At 34.5% G+C, this 17894-nt stretch overlaps 1 protein-coding gene across 1 annotated transcript in view; it reads right to left on the minus strand.

Annotated features, from left to right (window-relative positions):
- Positions 1 to 17636, minus strand: part of SYCP2 (synaptonemal complex protein 2) — a 67639-nt gene extending 50003 nt beyond the window's left edge. Inside the window, exons 1-11 of the mRNA XM_054467160.2 lie at positions 16651 to 17636; positions 8560 to 8631; positions 7492 to 7635; positions 6545 to 6673; positions 5674 to 5778; positions 5341 to 5365; positions 2671 to 2756; positions 1643 to 1728; positions 1342 to 1376; positions 326 to 468; positions 192 to 244 (exon numbers count right to left, since the gene is read on the minus strand). Coding sequence (XP_054323135.1) covers positions 192 to 244; positions 326 to 468; positions 1342 to 1376; positions 1643 to 1728; positions 2671 to 2756; positions 5341 to 5365; positions 5674 to 5778; positions 6545 to 6673; positions 7492 to 7635; positions 8560 to 8583 — 830 coding nt within the window. The 5' untranslated portion in view covers positions 8584 to 8631; positions 16651 to 17636. The remainder of the gene's footprint in view (positions 1 to 191; positions 245 to 325; positions 469 to 1341; positions 1377 to 1642; positions 1729 to 2670; positions 2757 to 5340; positions 5366 to 5673; positions 5779 to 6544; positions 6674 to 7491; positions 7636 to 8559; positions 8632 to 16650) is intronic.
- Positions 17637 to 17894: the final 258 nt, after the last annotated feature.

Raw genomic sequence — 17894 nt, forward strand, 5'->3', positions numbered from 1 at the left:
TTATTTCAGATTACTGGTGTAGTAATTTGCTAAAATCATGTTATTGTTTTAAATTACCTATGCACATTCTACACTCCAACATAGTGTAGAGAACAAGAATAAAGTTAAATTTATAAAGATGCAACACTTGGTGCTCACTCTTGAGCTCTATTTCTTTGACAGTAAATGGTTGTATCTTGCATTAAGTTTACCTTCTTTTGTCTCCAAGCATGCCGTTTACAAGGTTGAGAAATATCCTGCAATCCTAATTTTAAAGAGAAATACTTTTAAAAATCATAATAATTTTTTAAAATTCACGAATTTCTGTTATTGTTATACAACTTACTGTTTCAAATTCAGAGTCCTTAATTCTTTTAAATGCCTTAGCAATAAAATCCATTGAAAACCAATGATGTGCCAGTTCTTGTCTTTGTTTTTCTGTGGTCATTCTACACAAAGCTTCTACAATGCCTACCTGTAAGTCATAATCTATTAAAAAAAAATGTTTGATTTACAATTATGAAAATTAAGTTTATAAAAGACCATATATATTACAAGGTATTAGAATAAGCAAGAGAAATAATATATTAATGTAATTAATATTTTCTTCATATGGATTAGAAATATCTCATCATTTGAGGAATTAACACAGCCCAAATAACAAATGTGCCAACAGAAGAAATAAGTAAAATTTTAAAAAATATTAAGAGACTTCTAAATATTCAAAGACACTGCCCATTTCATTATTATTAGAGATATAAAATGCAAAGTAACCCACACAGTTGTCTATAAGTTACAAAATCCGTTTTCCTCTTGTGTAACATGTTTACAGTTATCCCAGAGTACTTTAAACCATGATTTATTCTACATGTAAATCACCATATTAAAATTCATTCACAAAAATCTTAGAAAATAAATTTTAAGTTATTTTAATAAACACATTGTTTAAAAACAAATCCATCAATACCAAGAATATTAGACACCCTAATTTCATAAAATAATCTGAGGAATTTCTTAGCACAAGTAGTTCAGGTCTATTGAAAAATTAAGCCATTACATTAAGCTATTAATTTAAGCTTTATTAATTAAGCTATTATATTAAGCTATTAAATTAAGCTATATTAAGCTATACTATTCATAAGTCTACCATTAGGCACAAATTGTATGTATCTAACGCTTACTGTCATAAATCATTTTTGTCCCAAAGACAAATTTCATGTATATTTATTAAAAATTGCTTAATTGTACCTAAAGTTTATAATTCCCTCAGTCTCACATTGCTATGCTAATATTTTAATTAAAAAGATACTATCTGCTATTCATAAATATGGAATAATTTTAGATTCTGAAAAGACATCTTACCTCCAACATCTAAAATCCTTTCTCCCATACTACTCCTGTGAATTAAAATAACAGATTACAAAATGGACCAGTATCAATTACATAGGAAGTCCACATGTTTAGGAGGAAAAGAAACTTCACAAAAATTTACAATTGGCTAATATCACCGACTTTTGCAGAAATTATATATACATACACTAAATTATATTAAAAAGCTGCAACAGTTTATCAGTTTCATTATTAATGCAAACTCATGGTTATCTGTCTTATAAAACATTCTTATGGATTTTAAGAATAAAAACAATATAGTACAGATTATTACATGAGAATTAACATTTCTTGGTTAGAGAGTATTTTCCGGGCATCTTGAGGCATTTTGTCAAGCATAGCATTCATTTTTTTTATTATCTAGAAAAGAAAAAAAGATAATGCATTAACTTTATATTCAGTGAAACACTATTTAGAGAAATATTCTAGGCACATAAACTTAGAAGACTAATTCTTTTCTTAATCACTGAGTCTTATTATGGGAATGGAGTAGGATGGAGGAAAGAATATATAAAGTATAAAATAGGCCAGGCATGGTGGCTCACTATAATATCAGCACTTTGGGAGGCCGAGGTGGGCGGATCACTTGATGTCAGGAGTTCGAGAGCAGCCTGGCCAACATAGTGAAACCCTGTCTCTACCAAAAATACAAAAATTAGCTGGGCATGGTAACGAACGCCTGTAATCCCAGCTACTTGGGAGGGAGGCAGGAGAAGCGCTTGAACCTGGGAGGCAGAGGTTGCAGTGAGCTGAGATTGCGCCACTGCACTCCAGCCTAGGCAGATAGAACAAGACTCTCTCAAAAAAATAAAAATAATAGAGTATAAGATAATGAATATAAAAACAACATAAACGATAGAATATCAAAAATAGAATATAACATGACTCCGGTACTTAAAGCACTTGTACTTTTTGCAATAAAACTTATATTTATTTTAACTCCATTATAAGATCTGAGGAAGCCAAAAAATGTTACTTTATTAATTTTATTATGATTATAGTACATGTACACACATACATATACTAATAGATTATTTTTAGCATTTAAATACTTAAGCACCCTGAAAATCTGGTTGGTATAATTTATTTCCATTTGAGCTATATGCATACACAAACCCATATGGTTATAAATTTTCAATAAGTATTTAGGAAATATGTCAGGCAATAGATTAAGATGATAGAAATATACTCCAAGCTAAGTAATTTAGTCCTACATGAAATGAATTTTCAATTTAATTGCTATTGATTTTCTTCACGTTCTCATTTTTAGTTTTTAAAACACAAACAAATAAATGACTTTACCTCTTGCTGAATACAAATATTCACTCTTGAGTCAATAACCAGGGAACAAATGCGAGGTACGAAACTTTCCACTACTTGTTTTTTACCTGAATAAAAGTGTTAAATTATTGGTAAATGTTCATTTCAAATCCTCTTAACTGTCAGTCTTTTCTTATAAAAGTTAGTGGAAAGGGGCCAGGCATGGTAACTCAGGCCTATAATCCTAGCACTTTGGAAGGCCCAGATAGGTAGACTGCTTGAGCCCAGGAGTTTGAGACCAGCCTGGGCAACATGGCAAAATCCTGTCTGTACAAAAATTAGCCAGGCACCTGTAATCCCAGCTACATGGGAGGCTGAGGTGGGAGAATCACATGAGCCCGGGAGGTCAAAGCTGCAGTGATCTGTGATCATGCAACTGTACTCCAGCCTGGGTGAGAGTGAGACCCTGTCTCAAAAAATAAAAATAAATAAAGAGTTAGTGGAAAGGATATATTACTGCAGTTCAGAAGAAGGCCCACCAGAAGAAGGATGAGAAAGAATGAAATTAAGTCCTAATTCTATTTGGCCTTGCAAAAAACACCACTCAACAAATGTGACTGATTTTAACACTGTCAAGCGACAACTCTAGATCTAGTTTCTAACTGCAGGCACATAAGGAGGTATTTATTTATTTATTTTTAAGTTAAGTAAATATAGTTCAAAATTGAAAACTTCAATTCTAAGGCTTTTACCAAAACTGACCTCATTAATTTTTATTTATACATCAAAAATTTTTATACCCATAAAGACCAACACATCTTAACCCCAATGAAGTTGCAAATGATGTGAGCCACTTTTAGGTTAACACATTTTTGAAAGATGAGGCTTTATCAATACTAAGTATATTCAGAGGAATGTGTACATGCTGTTTCATAATGCAAATTTTAAAAATAACTTTAAACAATGGAAATACTGTAACAACAAATGTACAATTTTCCAAAGTGACAGCATAAAAAGAAAAAAGTACTCAGATGAAAAGATACAATTATTTACTTTAAAAATCAGGTGGATCACTTTACAATTGCTGGTGCTTTAGGATCATTTTTTCCCTAAAATCTTAAAAATTTAGACTACATTGTTATGTAGCAAAAACAATCAATGAAGAGGTAGGATTATTTAAATCAATGGCAATCTGTTTAAAACTTTTTGGCTCTGAAGACAGCAAGTACCTTTATTTATAAATAATTCACCAGCCTCACTGACCAATCCTAGGTAAGTCTTCTTCAATCAACACAGAGCTAAAATAACTTGGACCTGATTGCTTGGCACAAGCAGGCCACAAGTCAAAGAATGAGTAGGAACATATTCTGTATTCTCAATTTACTATTGAAAATTTGTTTCATTAGATCAAAGGTTGGCAAACTATGGCCCACAAACTAAATGCAACTCACTGCCTGTTTTACCGTGACTGTATTACCCACCAGCAAGTGCTCTGTGAAAACTATTTGAATCTATCATGTTTTATTAAAACAGCAGTGTCAAAGGTGAACATCATTCACTCTCGTCAGTTTACCCATGGTCAGTTATTTGAATTTTTGTCAGAAGCAGAAGCTGAGTATTCTGACTTTCCCTACCACACAGCAGTCCAATGGCAGCGGGGTTTTATTGTGACTTTTTGATATCCAGCACCAAGACTGAAATTTTTCTGAACAAGAGCTGTCCTCAACCTTTATTGCTGAATACTGAATGGCTTTGGTAATTAGCACTGGCTGCAGAGTTGACAATGTTTCTAAATGAATTGGGCACAAAATTACAAGACAAAATAATGCTTCCATCATGAACTTAACACTGCAGTGAAATCATTCTGATAACTAAGGTGATCTGAAAGGCAAGTAATGCTATGCTGCTTTATACACTTCACAGACTGTCAAAAGTTAAAACAGGAAGCAACATCTCCATTTCCACACAAATTTGCAGGGAATATATTTTTTCCAAACTCCAACTACAGGTCTAGCAGTGGTTTTGGGCTTTGTTCTAAGTACAAAGGAAATTTCCACATTTCAAAATCCATTTAATTGTGCAACTGGGAAGCTTCCACAAAACCTTCAATTGGAAGTGATTAATTTGCAATGCAATGACATTCTAAAATGCAAATGTTAAGAACCTAACAATTCTATTAATGCCTTTCAAGTGATGAACACGCTCAATTAAAAGCATGCTTATGCACTGATATCAGTATTTGGCATTATCTGCATGAAAAGCCATTTTCTAATGTGACATACATAAAACCTCATTATAGATTGGGATTAACAAATGAACATTTACAATCAATTTTGAAAACAGAACACTAACTCTGAACCCTAATTAAATGAAATGTTATTCTCTCACAAAAAGAATGCAAGTTTCATTAGTAGACTTATATTACAAAAAATTGTACAACTATTATATTTTCAATGGCATCAATAAATTATCTGTAGACAGTTGTTTTTCTTTCTTGTTATACAAGTACCTACATAATATTCTTAATTGTTTTTCTCTTGGACTACAAAGTCTAAAATATTTATTATCTGGCCCTTTACAGTAAAAGTTTGTTGATCCTTGAATCAGATAATGAGTTCTTAATACTAGGACAATACAATGGGAATTGTAAAATTATACTAAAACTCTTAACAGTAATTTATTGTTCCAATAGAAAATAAGTGTTTATTATACCTTCATCACTGACATCATGTATGACCTGAAAAAAAGTGAATAATATTTAATTTACAAGTTACTATATATTACAAACCATTACAATATTATAAACCATTACAAATGGTATTGAAATGACAGATTACATTTTAACTCATAGCATAATTACTTTTTATTAACTAACCATTTAATTATATTTACCAGAATAAATGTTTTATACAATCTGAACAGACCAATCCAACCAAGTCACCAACCAATCTGTTAGTGACTTTTAGGCTCAGGGCACAGAGAACACAAATTGTTTTTTAAATAAACACGTTTTATAAACATCAGTGTAATCAATGTGATTTTTACCAGCAGAAGATCAACTAAGTCTTCTATCATATTTAGAACAGCTTCATCTTTTGAATTTCCTTGACTCTGAATAATCTCCTTGGATTTTTCAAACCAGGCAACCATGTAAAAAAAGGAATGAACTTATTACTTTGAGTTCCATTTTAATAATTTTAAGAATGTACTTATCTATCTTTGCATAAACAGTAAACCTAGGAATAAAGACACATCAAAATTAAAATTTTAGTGTTGTATCAAAATAAATACATGTTTTTAAAGATTCTCCTTGTTTGTTTTTTAAACTATCTTTTCCCATTGTTTAAAATGGGAATAGATGAAGTTAATTTTGATTCCATGTAGAAGATCCTTATTTCCCCTTCAAATTCCTAGCTAGGGTACATTTATCGTAATAGAAGCAAGTAAATTATCATCACAATTTAGACCATTTTGATATTGTTACTATATGAAAAGTTTTCATATTATTTTCCTTATTCAGATATTTGAGTACATACATCTCAGATACTATTCTAGGTGCCAATAATGTAGAAATGAACAAAAGACAAAAATCAATATCCTACATTCTAGCATGGGAGACAGACAATATAAAAACAAAAAATGAAGTTAGATAATAAGAAGAGTTAAAGAGACAATAAAGCAAGTAAAGGCCTTAGGGAGCTTAAACTCACATGATTATCAAGGAGTCTGTCTTTGTACAGTTTTCTTGTGATCTTTATATTTGTAACATATATCACAAGTTATAGAAATGTTTTATTCCCAAAATTGTACATAAAGTTCCTAAATTTATTTTCAACAATTTGGATAATTTCTTACTAGAAAGCATATCTTTTGTAATATTTCATTCACATGAATATGTTACATATTCTATACTTATCTTTTGTATCAGTCCTTGTTTTATCATCGTTAGAAGTCCAGCTTGCCCCAATACACTGATATTTTTGCCACATCTTCCAACAGAAACCAAAATGGCTGAAACATTGTGGATATCCTCTTTATTAAGTTCCTGAAATAAAACGTATACATTAAAATTTCTGTAAACACAAAACAGTATGAAATAGACATTGTACAAGGAGCGTTACACACATATTTTAATCTTCACAAATCCTGAAAGATGGTCATTTTAATCATCTCTATATTGCAACAGATGAAAATCTGGTTTAAGAATGCAACCTGCCCAAAGCCATACAGTCAGGGAATGACAAACTCAGGACAAAAATGGAAATCTGTATAAATCCAAGAAACTTTATACTATGATACAATGAATCAGTGACTTTCCATTCTAAAAAGCTCCATGTATTTAACTAACAAACAAATTTTTGTTCCATTTCTTGGATTCATAATGAATCTCAGATACTGGGGTGAGGGGATTATCAATAATCACCTTTTCTCATGTATGAAAATGCCTTAAATATGATTAAATTCAAAGTTTGGGGTGATTTTTCTATGTTTTAGTTTTGACAGAAGTAGGCATTGTCTATGTAACATCAAGTATACACTGATAGGTTTTTTTAAAAAATCCATCAACTTGTTTAAACCTCAAAGAGCTAAAGTATTTTTTCCCCAGTTTCAGCCACAGTTAATAGTAAAGCCCTTGTGAACACATATTTTTGTATATTTTATTTGGGAAATGACATTCCAATGTGTTGAGATTCCTCAAACAAACAAATAATAATAAGCAAATGGTGAAATAAGCATTTATTTATATAATTATAACTGAGCTTGCCCAAGCCTATTCATTTTTTTTCTAATGGAGTACTTCCTTCTAAAACTAGAGTTCTATCTAATAATTGTAACCACCATTCAGCAAAAATGAATATTTACCCTGCATATAAGGTTGTCCACCTTGTGGAAAAACTGTTTGCTGCATTTAATCTTCACATCTTCACAAATATCAGTTTGCAAAAGTGTTTTCAAAGGTTTGAAATCATTTTTTCTTAAAGCATCATCAATGCATTTTTCCAACTGCTAGAGAAATATATTTAACAGCACATACTGTATCAAAACCAAAATTAATTACCTTATGCAATCTAGTAATCTGAGAACTGTTTTCACATGAAAACTCTCAAATGAACTCATAAAACATTAATTCACTTATTTTTTAAAAATATGGCCACTATTAAATTTGGAACAACTGAATTAGAAATTACATTTCTTTGATAAGAAGATTAGAAAAAGATATTTTACTAATATTTCCAATTCATATCTTTTATTACTAAGGTCATCTTTATGTCAACCTCAACAGAAACTTGATGAAAAAAGCAAAAAAACTTATAAGTAACGAATACTTAAAGCAAGAATAAAAGCCTAGCATACCTGACTACTAATCTCTTAACAGGGTTTAAATAGTAAAGAAAAAAAATACATAAAGACAGGCAAAAGCACCTTTTAGAAATTATGCCAACTAACATAAATTAAGCATTACTGTTATATAATATTTATAACATTAATAAAATCTGCCATCCTTGCTATTAAAGTACAACTTCATTAATAACAAAAGTTCATACTACAACCTGATCACTAAACAGGTTTGGCTGTGAACTGCATACATGTTGAATAGATTATTAACGCTTACACTTTACCTAAATACACAATATCTTAATCTCTAAAACTTAATACAAAAATATCCAAGCATAAATTATGCATGAATCAGTGCATAATTCTTTTCAATGTAAAAGGTAGGTATAAAGAATCAGCATTTTTAATACTTCATAAATATTAATATAGCTTTTGCAAACATCTACTGAATACATGAAAGGACACTTTATTCTTGACCATTTCATAAAAAAATGTAAGCTTTGTCATTGTTAAAAACATAGCACTGAATACCTATAAGTAAACAAAAAGTGATTTTCAGAATGAAAATACTTACTTTTGTCTAGGACTACATACCTGGAGATCTGGTCTTATTGGCATTTTGACTTCATTTAAAAAAAAAAAAAAAAGGCAAGACAAAATAAACACCTATAAAAGAAAACATATATTTTCTGTATCTCACGATCTGTTTCATGTGTTTAACAGTTTAAATATCTTACACACATAAATATGCATTTGTTATTTATACTAAAGGGAATATTAACTTCCTCACTAAACACTTACCTGTTTATTAAATTACACATTTGAATATGATCAAAGAAGTTTCTAGAGAGAAGCCTGAAGATCATTTAGTCAAGCTCTTCCTTTTTATAGATTACTTAAATTAATGTCAAATATCCTGCCAAAAGGTCACAAAGCTAGTTAGTAAAAGAATAACCTGGATCTCCCTTTCCAGTGATTCCCTGCTATACTTGTTCCACCTTTGAGAACAAGGAAAAAAAAAAACAAACAGCTCTTGAATTAATGTGTAAATGAAATTTGAGCTATTAATATTCAAGAAAGGAGGAATATGCAGATATACTAACAATGAACAGGATCAAAATATGCAAGGAAAGGAGTGAGGAAAAGGTAACTCAAATACATTTCATATGTTCACAAGAGTGTTCAGGAAAGAAAGAACCCCCAGTTTCCAGTTGAATGCTGAAATTAAGGTGAGGACCTCACTTTCCCAAAGTTATCTGGGTCCTTAAAGACCATGGGGTGCAAATACAAATAACTGCCACAAATTAATATATTGCAATACGGCTAATAGAAAGTATCCACCAGGTTCTAAAGAGAGATTCCATGCTTATGAAAACAGGACCAAAAATAGATTAAATCACTTCAAACAATCCTATCTTGTGTGTTTCTGACAAAGATCGAAGATAAAGGTCATTGATTCTCCCTGCCATGAACACCTAAGGAATTAACATTATTTTGGTCAAGAAAATGCAAATCATTGCTGTAGTCATCCTCAAAGCTCTGTATCCCTATTTTGTTTTGTAGAATATGCATAATTATTTGCCTGTCTTTTTTGGAACAAAGTACTAAAGGTTATTCTGAGAGGAACCATGTGCCTGATAGCATTATTCATTTATAAATAATAAAGTCTGATGATTATGTTTTTTACCATCTCATTTTAATAATTATGGAAATGTTTTTTTAAAATATTGTATGTTACAAAACTCCATGTCTACAAAAAAATTTTTTTTTAATTAGCTGGGTATGGTCGTGTGTGCCTGTAATCCCAGCTACTCTGGAGGCTGGGGTGAGAAATTGCTTGAGCCTAGAAGTTGAAGGTTACAGTGAGCTATGACTACAACACTGTACTCTAGCCTAGGCAAGAGAGGGAGACTGTCTCTAAAACAAAAAGAATGCATGTCATCATTTCTAAGGTAACCACTAAATGAGTAGTGAAAGAATACATAACTACTAAGTGGGGGAGGGAGGCTGTAATGTTTTCATTTTAATCAATCCAGAGAGAGAGAAAGAGAAAGAGACCCAGAACAAAAGAGAAAAACAGAAAACACAAAGTAAGGTGATAGATTAAAAGTTACATATCAGTAATTACATTGAAAGTAAAATATAATACTCTGAAAAAGTAAGAACATGTCACCCTCCCAATATGCTGCTCTGACATATTGACTATTTGAAATTAAGGGCACTTAACAAAAAACAGCAGGTACAAGATCACTCCCACCTTCATTCTGTTTCCTAAAAGCAGGAAATGAAATTCCCATGTGAAAGATGTCCTCCCTATACCAAAAGGGAAGTAATCTTATAATCAAGGAGGAGAAGTTAAAAATCAAGAAAATCTGTACAACCAAACTTTGTTAAACCCACTCTTATCTTCCTAGTCATCTCTCCACCCAATTAACTACCCTAGCCTAAAGCCTCTTTGCCTTATTTCACAACTTACTATTCTTTGTCCAATTCAGTATATAACTGACCCTAACTACCTACTTCTTTGGGTCTTCATGTTCTTATGAGGGATCCTGTAGCATGTAAAACTTGTATTAAAAGAAATGTGTGTGTTTTTCTCCAGTTTATCTGTCTATGTCAAATTAACCCTAAAAGGGAAGAGATAAAGTTTTGCCTCCCCTACAACTCCAATTAAAAGTCAGATTGTCCTCAAAGGTCAGATTGTCCTCAAAGGATGAATGCTTGAGGGATGGATACCCCATTCTCCATAATGTACTCATTTAACATTGCATGCCTGCATCAAAACATCTTACGTACTCCATTGATACCTACTATGTACCCACAAAAATTAAAAAGAAAAAAATTGGATTGTCAGGTAGGTTAATCATTTTTAAAACTATATGCTGTCCAAAAATAGTATATTTTAAGAGATATACCTTAAATAAAGGGCTATAAAACAGTTGCAAATAAAAAGAAAAGATAGCTACCACACAAACAAAAGAAAGCTAATAAAACTATATTACTATTGGATTTACCATAAAAGTCCAACACAGATGGTACTGAAAAGAGAATCCAGAAACAGACCTATACACATGACTTGATTTATGATCAAAGTAGAACACAAAGCAGTAAGGAAAGGGTAAGATAATCTTTTCAATTAATCTATACTGTTCAACTGGATGTTCATAAGAAATACAGCAAAACCTCACTACTTCATACCAACCATCTCATACCATATGCAAACACCATTTCCAGGTGGAATGAAAATTGAGAACAATTAAGTTTCTAGAACATAATATATTAGAACATCTTCATGACCATGCAATAAGCAATAAGTAAGATTATAAAAAGCTCTAACCATAAAAGACAACTGAAAAGTTGGACAACCTTAAAATTAGAAACTCTTGTTCAATGAGAACACATGGATACAGGGAAGGGAACAAAACACACTGGGGCCTGGTGGGGCGGCAGGAGGGACAGCATCAGGAGAAATAGCTAATGCATGCTGAGTTTAATACTTATAGGTTGATAGGTGCAGCAAACCACCATGACACACATTTTCCTATGCAACAAACCTGCACATCTTGCACATATAGCCCAGAACTTAAAATAATCTATTGATTTTCTCAATCCATGAGCATAGGATTTAACGAAAGAACTCTGGCATTGAACAAACAGTTTCTGAGAACGTATAACTGGTACTTCCTGTCCATGGAAGACAGCTGAAGCTACAGCTGATGAAAGAACTCCAACTCCACCAAAGAATCTGACTGCACTTGAACATAATGAGATTTGTTGAGAATGTGTATTTGGGACTTTAACTTAAAAATTTTGGCCTTTAGACTTTTAAATTCAGAAGCACAAAAAAAGGATTCTGGACATTTAAATCTTTCAGTCCTTGGTCTTTAACTTGTAAAGGGTTTTAATCTTGCAACCTTAATGTTCCCTGAGATGTTCAAAACAGAAAATCTTTATATTCAAATTTGTTGGCATTTTACTGCTGAAACATCTTTATGTATTGCCAAATACCTTTGTTCAGTATAGTACATCAAAGGCTCTACCATATATCTAGAGATAATTTAGAATGGGAAGTAAAATAAACAATGACATTTCTGCCTCAGATATAGAGTGGCATTAGATTTTAATTTTCTGTTCTAACCCAAAGTAGAATCTTCTTCCAGGGTCAACATCTAAAGTTCTTCCACAATCCAAAGAGAATACCCAAAAGAAGGTAACGGCCTCGTGAAGAAAGGAAAAGAACCATCCAGATAAATCTCCTCCAAAAAACAGGTTAATAATTAAGTGAACAAAAAGCTAGGAAATGTTAGAGGAATACCTTTTCCCTACTCCTAGCTTCCGTGAGAAAGGCTGAGTACACCATGGGCCTCTCTCTATTCCTTTAATTTACATCACCACTGAGGAGCTGGAAGTATTTGGTAAATTTGGGAAGGAAAATGAGCCAGGCTCAGCTCAGCTCCACCCTTTTGTTTACATGAAAACTGAAAGAGAAGTTTCATGTTGTTTTCAGTTTTGTTCCTTCTGGAAGCTCTGCCCCTGTGAGAAAGTCAACATTTTGCTCTGTCCTTTTTCTCTGGAGTCAATACAGTAAGCTTTCTCTTCCAGGGTGGAAGGTGAAAAATGCAGGGCTGGAAAGGTCTAACTCAATTACCTTGCAGTGCCTCGGGCAGTAAGTCTGATTAATTCTGGAGCTCAGTATTAGCAAATTCACTAGGCCAACAACCTAAACTCACACCCATGAACCTAGCCAATATAGGACTAATGAAGGTTACGTTTCTTTTCCTACTCTGTCAGGACCCAGGAAGAAAGAGGAATGCTGTTAATCAGCGGACCTTTGAGAGATTCTAGCAAGGCTCAGCATAAATATCTACAGTGTTCCTTTTTATATTAGCAATAATCAATTAAATTTTTTAATATAGATAAAATGAATAAATCTAACAAAAAGATCTTAACAAGAGATATGAATACATGGAGTTGTTCCTATTCATTAATGGAAGGACTTAACATTATAAAACCATCAATGCTTCACTAAAATAAACATCTGAATTTCTAAACTCTAAAGCAATTCCAGTAAAAACCACAAAATAATAATTTGAGAGATTTGGCTAATTCTTTTAAAATATGTATGGAGGAATAATGCTGCTCCAATACTAAAATAACTTTTAAAATATTAGAGAAGAAAAATCACCTTATTTGATATTAAAACATATTACAAAGTCACAAGAAATAACCATAAACAGTTAAGTATTAAGAATGGAAAACAAATGGATCAATAAAACAAAACAGAATTCAAACACACACTCAAGCATATATTGGAAGTTCATATTTGAGTCAGATGGTTTTGCAAATCAGGGGAAAGGTAAACTGGTCAATAAATGGTCTGGGAAAAGTGACTTGGCATGTGGAAAAAGTAACATTAGAAATCTATTTTGCCATAAAAAAAATAAGGTCTAGATAAATTAACTACATGAACGTAAAAAGTAAATGTTTAAAAACTATTAGCAGAAAATTCAGGAGGCTATCACTAAGATGTTCCAAGAGGAAAGAATTTAAAACAAAACGCACAAAACATAAAAAGTAATAGATTTTAACTTTTTGTGCATCACTGTTTGTAAAAGAGAGGCAGCATACTAGGAAGACATTTGCAATGGAATAAGAGACTAAGGATTAACATAAAAAGAATTATTATGAAGAACAAATCAAGGAGAAAAAAGCAACAACCCAACAGCAAAAATGGAAAATAAGAAGAGGTCATTCAGAAAATAAAACTCAACTGGCTAATAAAGAAATGAAAATGCTACCTCCATGGTAATCAGAATGCTAGTAAAACAATAACCAGTCCCCTCTCCACCATCCACCAGATTGGCAAAAACTAAAGAGACTGATACTACCAAGTCACAGTGGGAATAAAGGAAATTGGAAATCATGTACGTACTCCTGGTGGGAAGTAAATAACTGCACTTTGAAAAAGCGTTTGGTAGCATTGGGTAAAAATGTAAACTTGAATACCATATGACGCAGTAGTTCCACTTCTAATTTTACACTTTAGAGAAACTCAAAAGCACAAAGGGAATATAAAAATATTTACTGAAGCATTTCTTCTAATACCAAGAAACGAACTGCCTCTGTCAGTGTGGTGGGTGAGGAGGTAAACATGAAATGTGGTGAGTGATGCAACTGAATTCAGTAGCTGAATATAATGAAGATCTATATCTCAGAATAGGGTGCATCTCAAACACAATATAAACCATAAAAAATGCAGAATGAGATAATAGAAATTCTTTATTTAAAATCTAAAGTATACTTAATAAAGGCTTATATGCACTATTATTGATATGTGTGTATCTGTGTAACACCAGAGGATACTTTATTAAAGAAGGATACAAATACTGGGCATATGAACATTGGATGATTTGCACAGGTAAAGAAAATAACGCGAGGGATAGGGAATAAAATGGATCAAAACACACACAAAAAATAGAATTTTAATTATTTAGAGAAGTGTAGTAAAGCACGGTGTCTAGACTGAGAATGGATTAAATTAACTTAATTCTGTTTCCTAAGGTTCAACATACACTCATATATACCCTTTCAATCACCACAACCATTAGGACAGGGCAAAAGGGGTCCCTGCTATGCGCTCTATATAGTGCAATCTCTTTCTCACTATCTCTTATTACGGAGCACACAGGCATCTCTATTAGCTCAAAATCCAGGACTCAGCCCTATCCCCAGAAAGTCTACAACCATGAACATATTATTCATTCTCATAACTCTATCCTTCAGGTCCCTGAACTTCCTTTGCCTATGCCTATGAAAGAAGAGGACTGCAATTAATTACACTATTCTGCTTACTTTACGTGTGTCCGAATTTTCCATAACCAAAAAAAAAAAAAAAAAAATGCTTACAGAAGTCGGGGAATGTGAAGCCACAATTGAATACAGAGAAGGTTTCAGATTGTGCTAATGCTAACATTTTAGTCTCTGCTTCAAAACAAAGATAGCATGTGAGCAAGTGCTTAGGTAAGAAAAAAGAGAGATTGTCAAATCCTTCCCCTGCAAAGCAGAATACAGCTGATTCTCGCATGACAAGATATTACTTCTTAACAGTGCCGAATGCCCATCTTCTTCCTTCTCTTTTTATTCCAATTTGTGACTCTAGAAATACTAGCAAATTAGTGCACAGTATTTGCAACAGTAGCACATGGTGGCTGAGGAACATTCTGTAGTAGTAAGCAATCCATATTAATATATATGTAGATCTAGACAAACTACGTGAACACGATATGGACTCTACATTAGACAGTAAGCAAACACTAAAATAGTGAATAAATGTATTGTTATAATATTTAATAATATGGTAATTATTCAAAAATAAGCAATTCCGGTGTTATTAAAAATTTTTAAGGAAACTATTCATTAATTACAATTCTATGATAATTTTAATATTTAAGAATTTTTTTAAAGAAAAATACTTTTTACACCTATTTTATGTTTGTGATATAAACCCAAATTTGATACATTGAGTATAACACATTTTGAGTAATTACAGTTTTAACCCTTAGATCATGGCTCTCAATAGTAAATAAGTAAGTCTTCATTATAACATGATTTTTGAAATAAAAATGAACTATATATAGTAACTTATGAATTATGTAAGTATTTTATCACTTATTCAAAGATTACCAGTCCATCATCAGATATCCATAATAAATGCATTCAGTTATCTTTGGTACTTTTCAGGATTCAGTCATAAAAATAATAGCCTTGGCTGGTGGCTTATGCCTGTAATGCTGGTGGCTAGCACTGTGGGAGGCCCAGGCAAGAGGACTGCTTGAGCCCAAGAGCTCCAGACCAGCATGGGCAACATGGTGAGATCCTATTTCTACAAAAATAAAAGCTAGCCTGGCCTGGTGGCTCACAGCTGTGGTCTAGCTCATCAGGAGGCTGAAGTGGGAGGTCCAGGTTTCAGTGAACCATGTTCACGCTACTGCACTCCCACCTCGGCGGCAGAGCAAGACCCTGTCTCAATAATAATAATAATAGCCATACCTGTAGTTTTCTATTTTGATGCAGTGAAAGTGTATTTGCGAAATTTGAGACTATTTTATTTTACAATTTGAAAACTTGATTTAAAACTTTAAATACTTAAAATATGTTGTGGGGGGCTCCATTTATACTCTTTCCCTAGGGCCAGCAACTGTTGAGGCAGGCTTGCCCATTAGCGTATGCTTTATCCGTTTTCAGAACTAAAGCAATTTGAAAGTGTATTTTACAAAGTGCCCTGAGACATTAATTACAGCACAGAAAAAACTACAGCCAAAGAGGCACATAAAGCTAACAAGATGGTTTTAGTTTCTAATCTACTTCTGCACGAAGTCAGTTGGGGAAAAACAAACCAAGGAAAGCAAACTGCATAATCAGGTTACACACACACACGCCTCAAAGTTGAATGCATACAGGCCACAATAGAGTCAAAAGCACAGCACTATCCACAATATCAAACAAGTTAACGTTTGCAAATGAAAGAGAAGGCTAACTCTAAAAAGAAACAAAAGTTATACACTTATTTTTTCCAGCCTCATAAGGAAACAATTTAAAAGATCTTTAGGAACTACTACTATGTAACAGAACGACTTCGGAAACCGAGAACAGAATAATAATGTTTCAAGACAAGCGTGGACTTACCTGTCAAGTAAGCCGGCTTTGGGCCCCAGTTTACTGAACTGGGGGACTGGTTAGCGAGCAACACAGAGAACTAGTAAGATGACTGTGTATCTGCAGGCAGATAAAGGGGTTACGGATAAAAACAACAACAAAGAAAACAATCTGGCAGATGGGGGAGGCAAAGATTTTCCCCCAAAGGAAAAATTGCTGAATGAATGCAAGCAGCAGTGGATAATTCAAAGTCCCCTCTGCCATGGTAACTGACATACCTAAGGTGTCCAAAAAGACATTAAAGGCGAATGAAGGGGAGGGAAGGCGTCCTCCTCCTCCCATCATCACTAAAATAAAAATGTAGGCCGGGCGAGGTGGCTCACACCTGTAATCCCAGCACTTTGGGAGGCCGAGGCAGGTGGATCACCTGAGGTCAGGAGTTCGAGACCAGCCGGGCCAACATGGAGAAAACCCATCTCTACTAAAAATACAAAATTAGCCGGGTGTGGTGGCGCGCCAAGTAGTCCCGGTTACTCCGGAGGCTGCAGCAGGAGAATCGCTTGAGCCCGGGAGACGGAGGTTGCACTGACCCGAGATCGCACCACTAAACTCCAGCCTGGGTGACAGAGCGAGACTCCGTCTCAAAAAAAAAAGTAGACGCTGCCGTATTCGCAGATGCCCGGCCAGCCTGGAGCCCAGTCCAGAAGAAGCCGCACGTGGAGCCACGTGTTGCGCATTGAGCGGCCCCGGGGCGCATCAGGCCCAGCGGCGCGGAGGGGCCGGCGGCCTCAACAGCAAGGAGAGGCCGCAGGTGAGGGCGGCGGGAGGGAAAGAGAGGGGAAGGGACTGAAGGCGCCGAGCAGGAGGGACGTTTTGCGCGCACTCCCTTCTTCCTACGTGGAACTGGCAGTGGCAACAACGAGGCCGAAGGCGAAGTCCCTGCTCCCACCGCCGGCACGGTGACCCCTTTTTCCAAGGGTCACCCCCGAACCATCAAAGCACACACACACCCGAGATGCGCCCCAGGCCGCAGCGCCAACCCCCCTTCAGGTGCCCCGGAGGCAGGCGAGCAGCCGTCCCCAGGGCTGCCGTCGCCACCGCTTCTCCCGCACCCCTCAGCCTCCTCGGGCCGGAGACGCGCACAGCCCCAGGCCTGCTCCCCGCTCGCCGAGCGCACCGCCCCGCGCCTCGGCCACCTTGACAGAGTCGCCCACGCGCGGGGACGGCTCCAAGCGCCCATTTCCCATCCCCGAGGCCGAGGCTGGCCAGGCAGG

The sequence above is a fragment of the Pongo pygmaeus genome, chromosome 21 (genome assembly GCF_028885625.2).
Source record: "Pongo pygmaeus isolate AG05252 chromosome 21, NHGRI_mPonPyg2-v2.0_pri, whole genome shotgun sequence".
Lineage (NCBI taxonomy): Eukaryota > Metazoa > Chordata > Mammalia > Primates > Hominidae > Pongo > Pongo pygmaeus.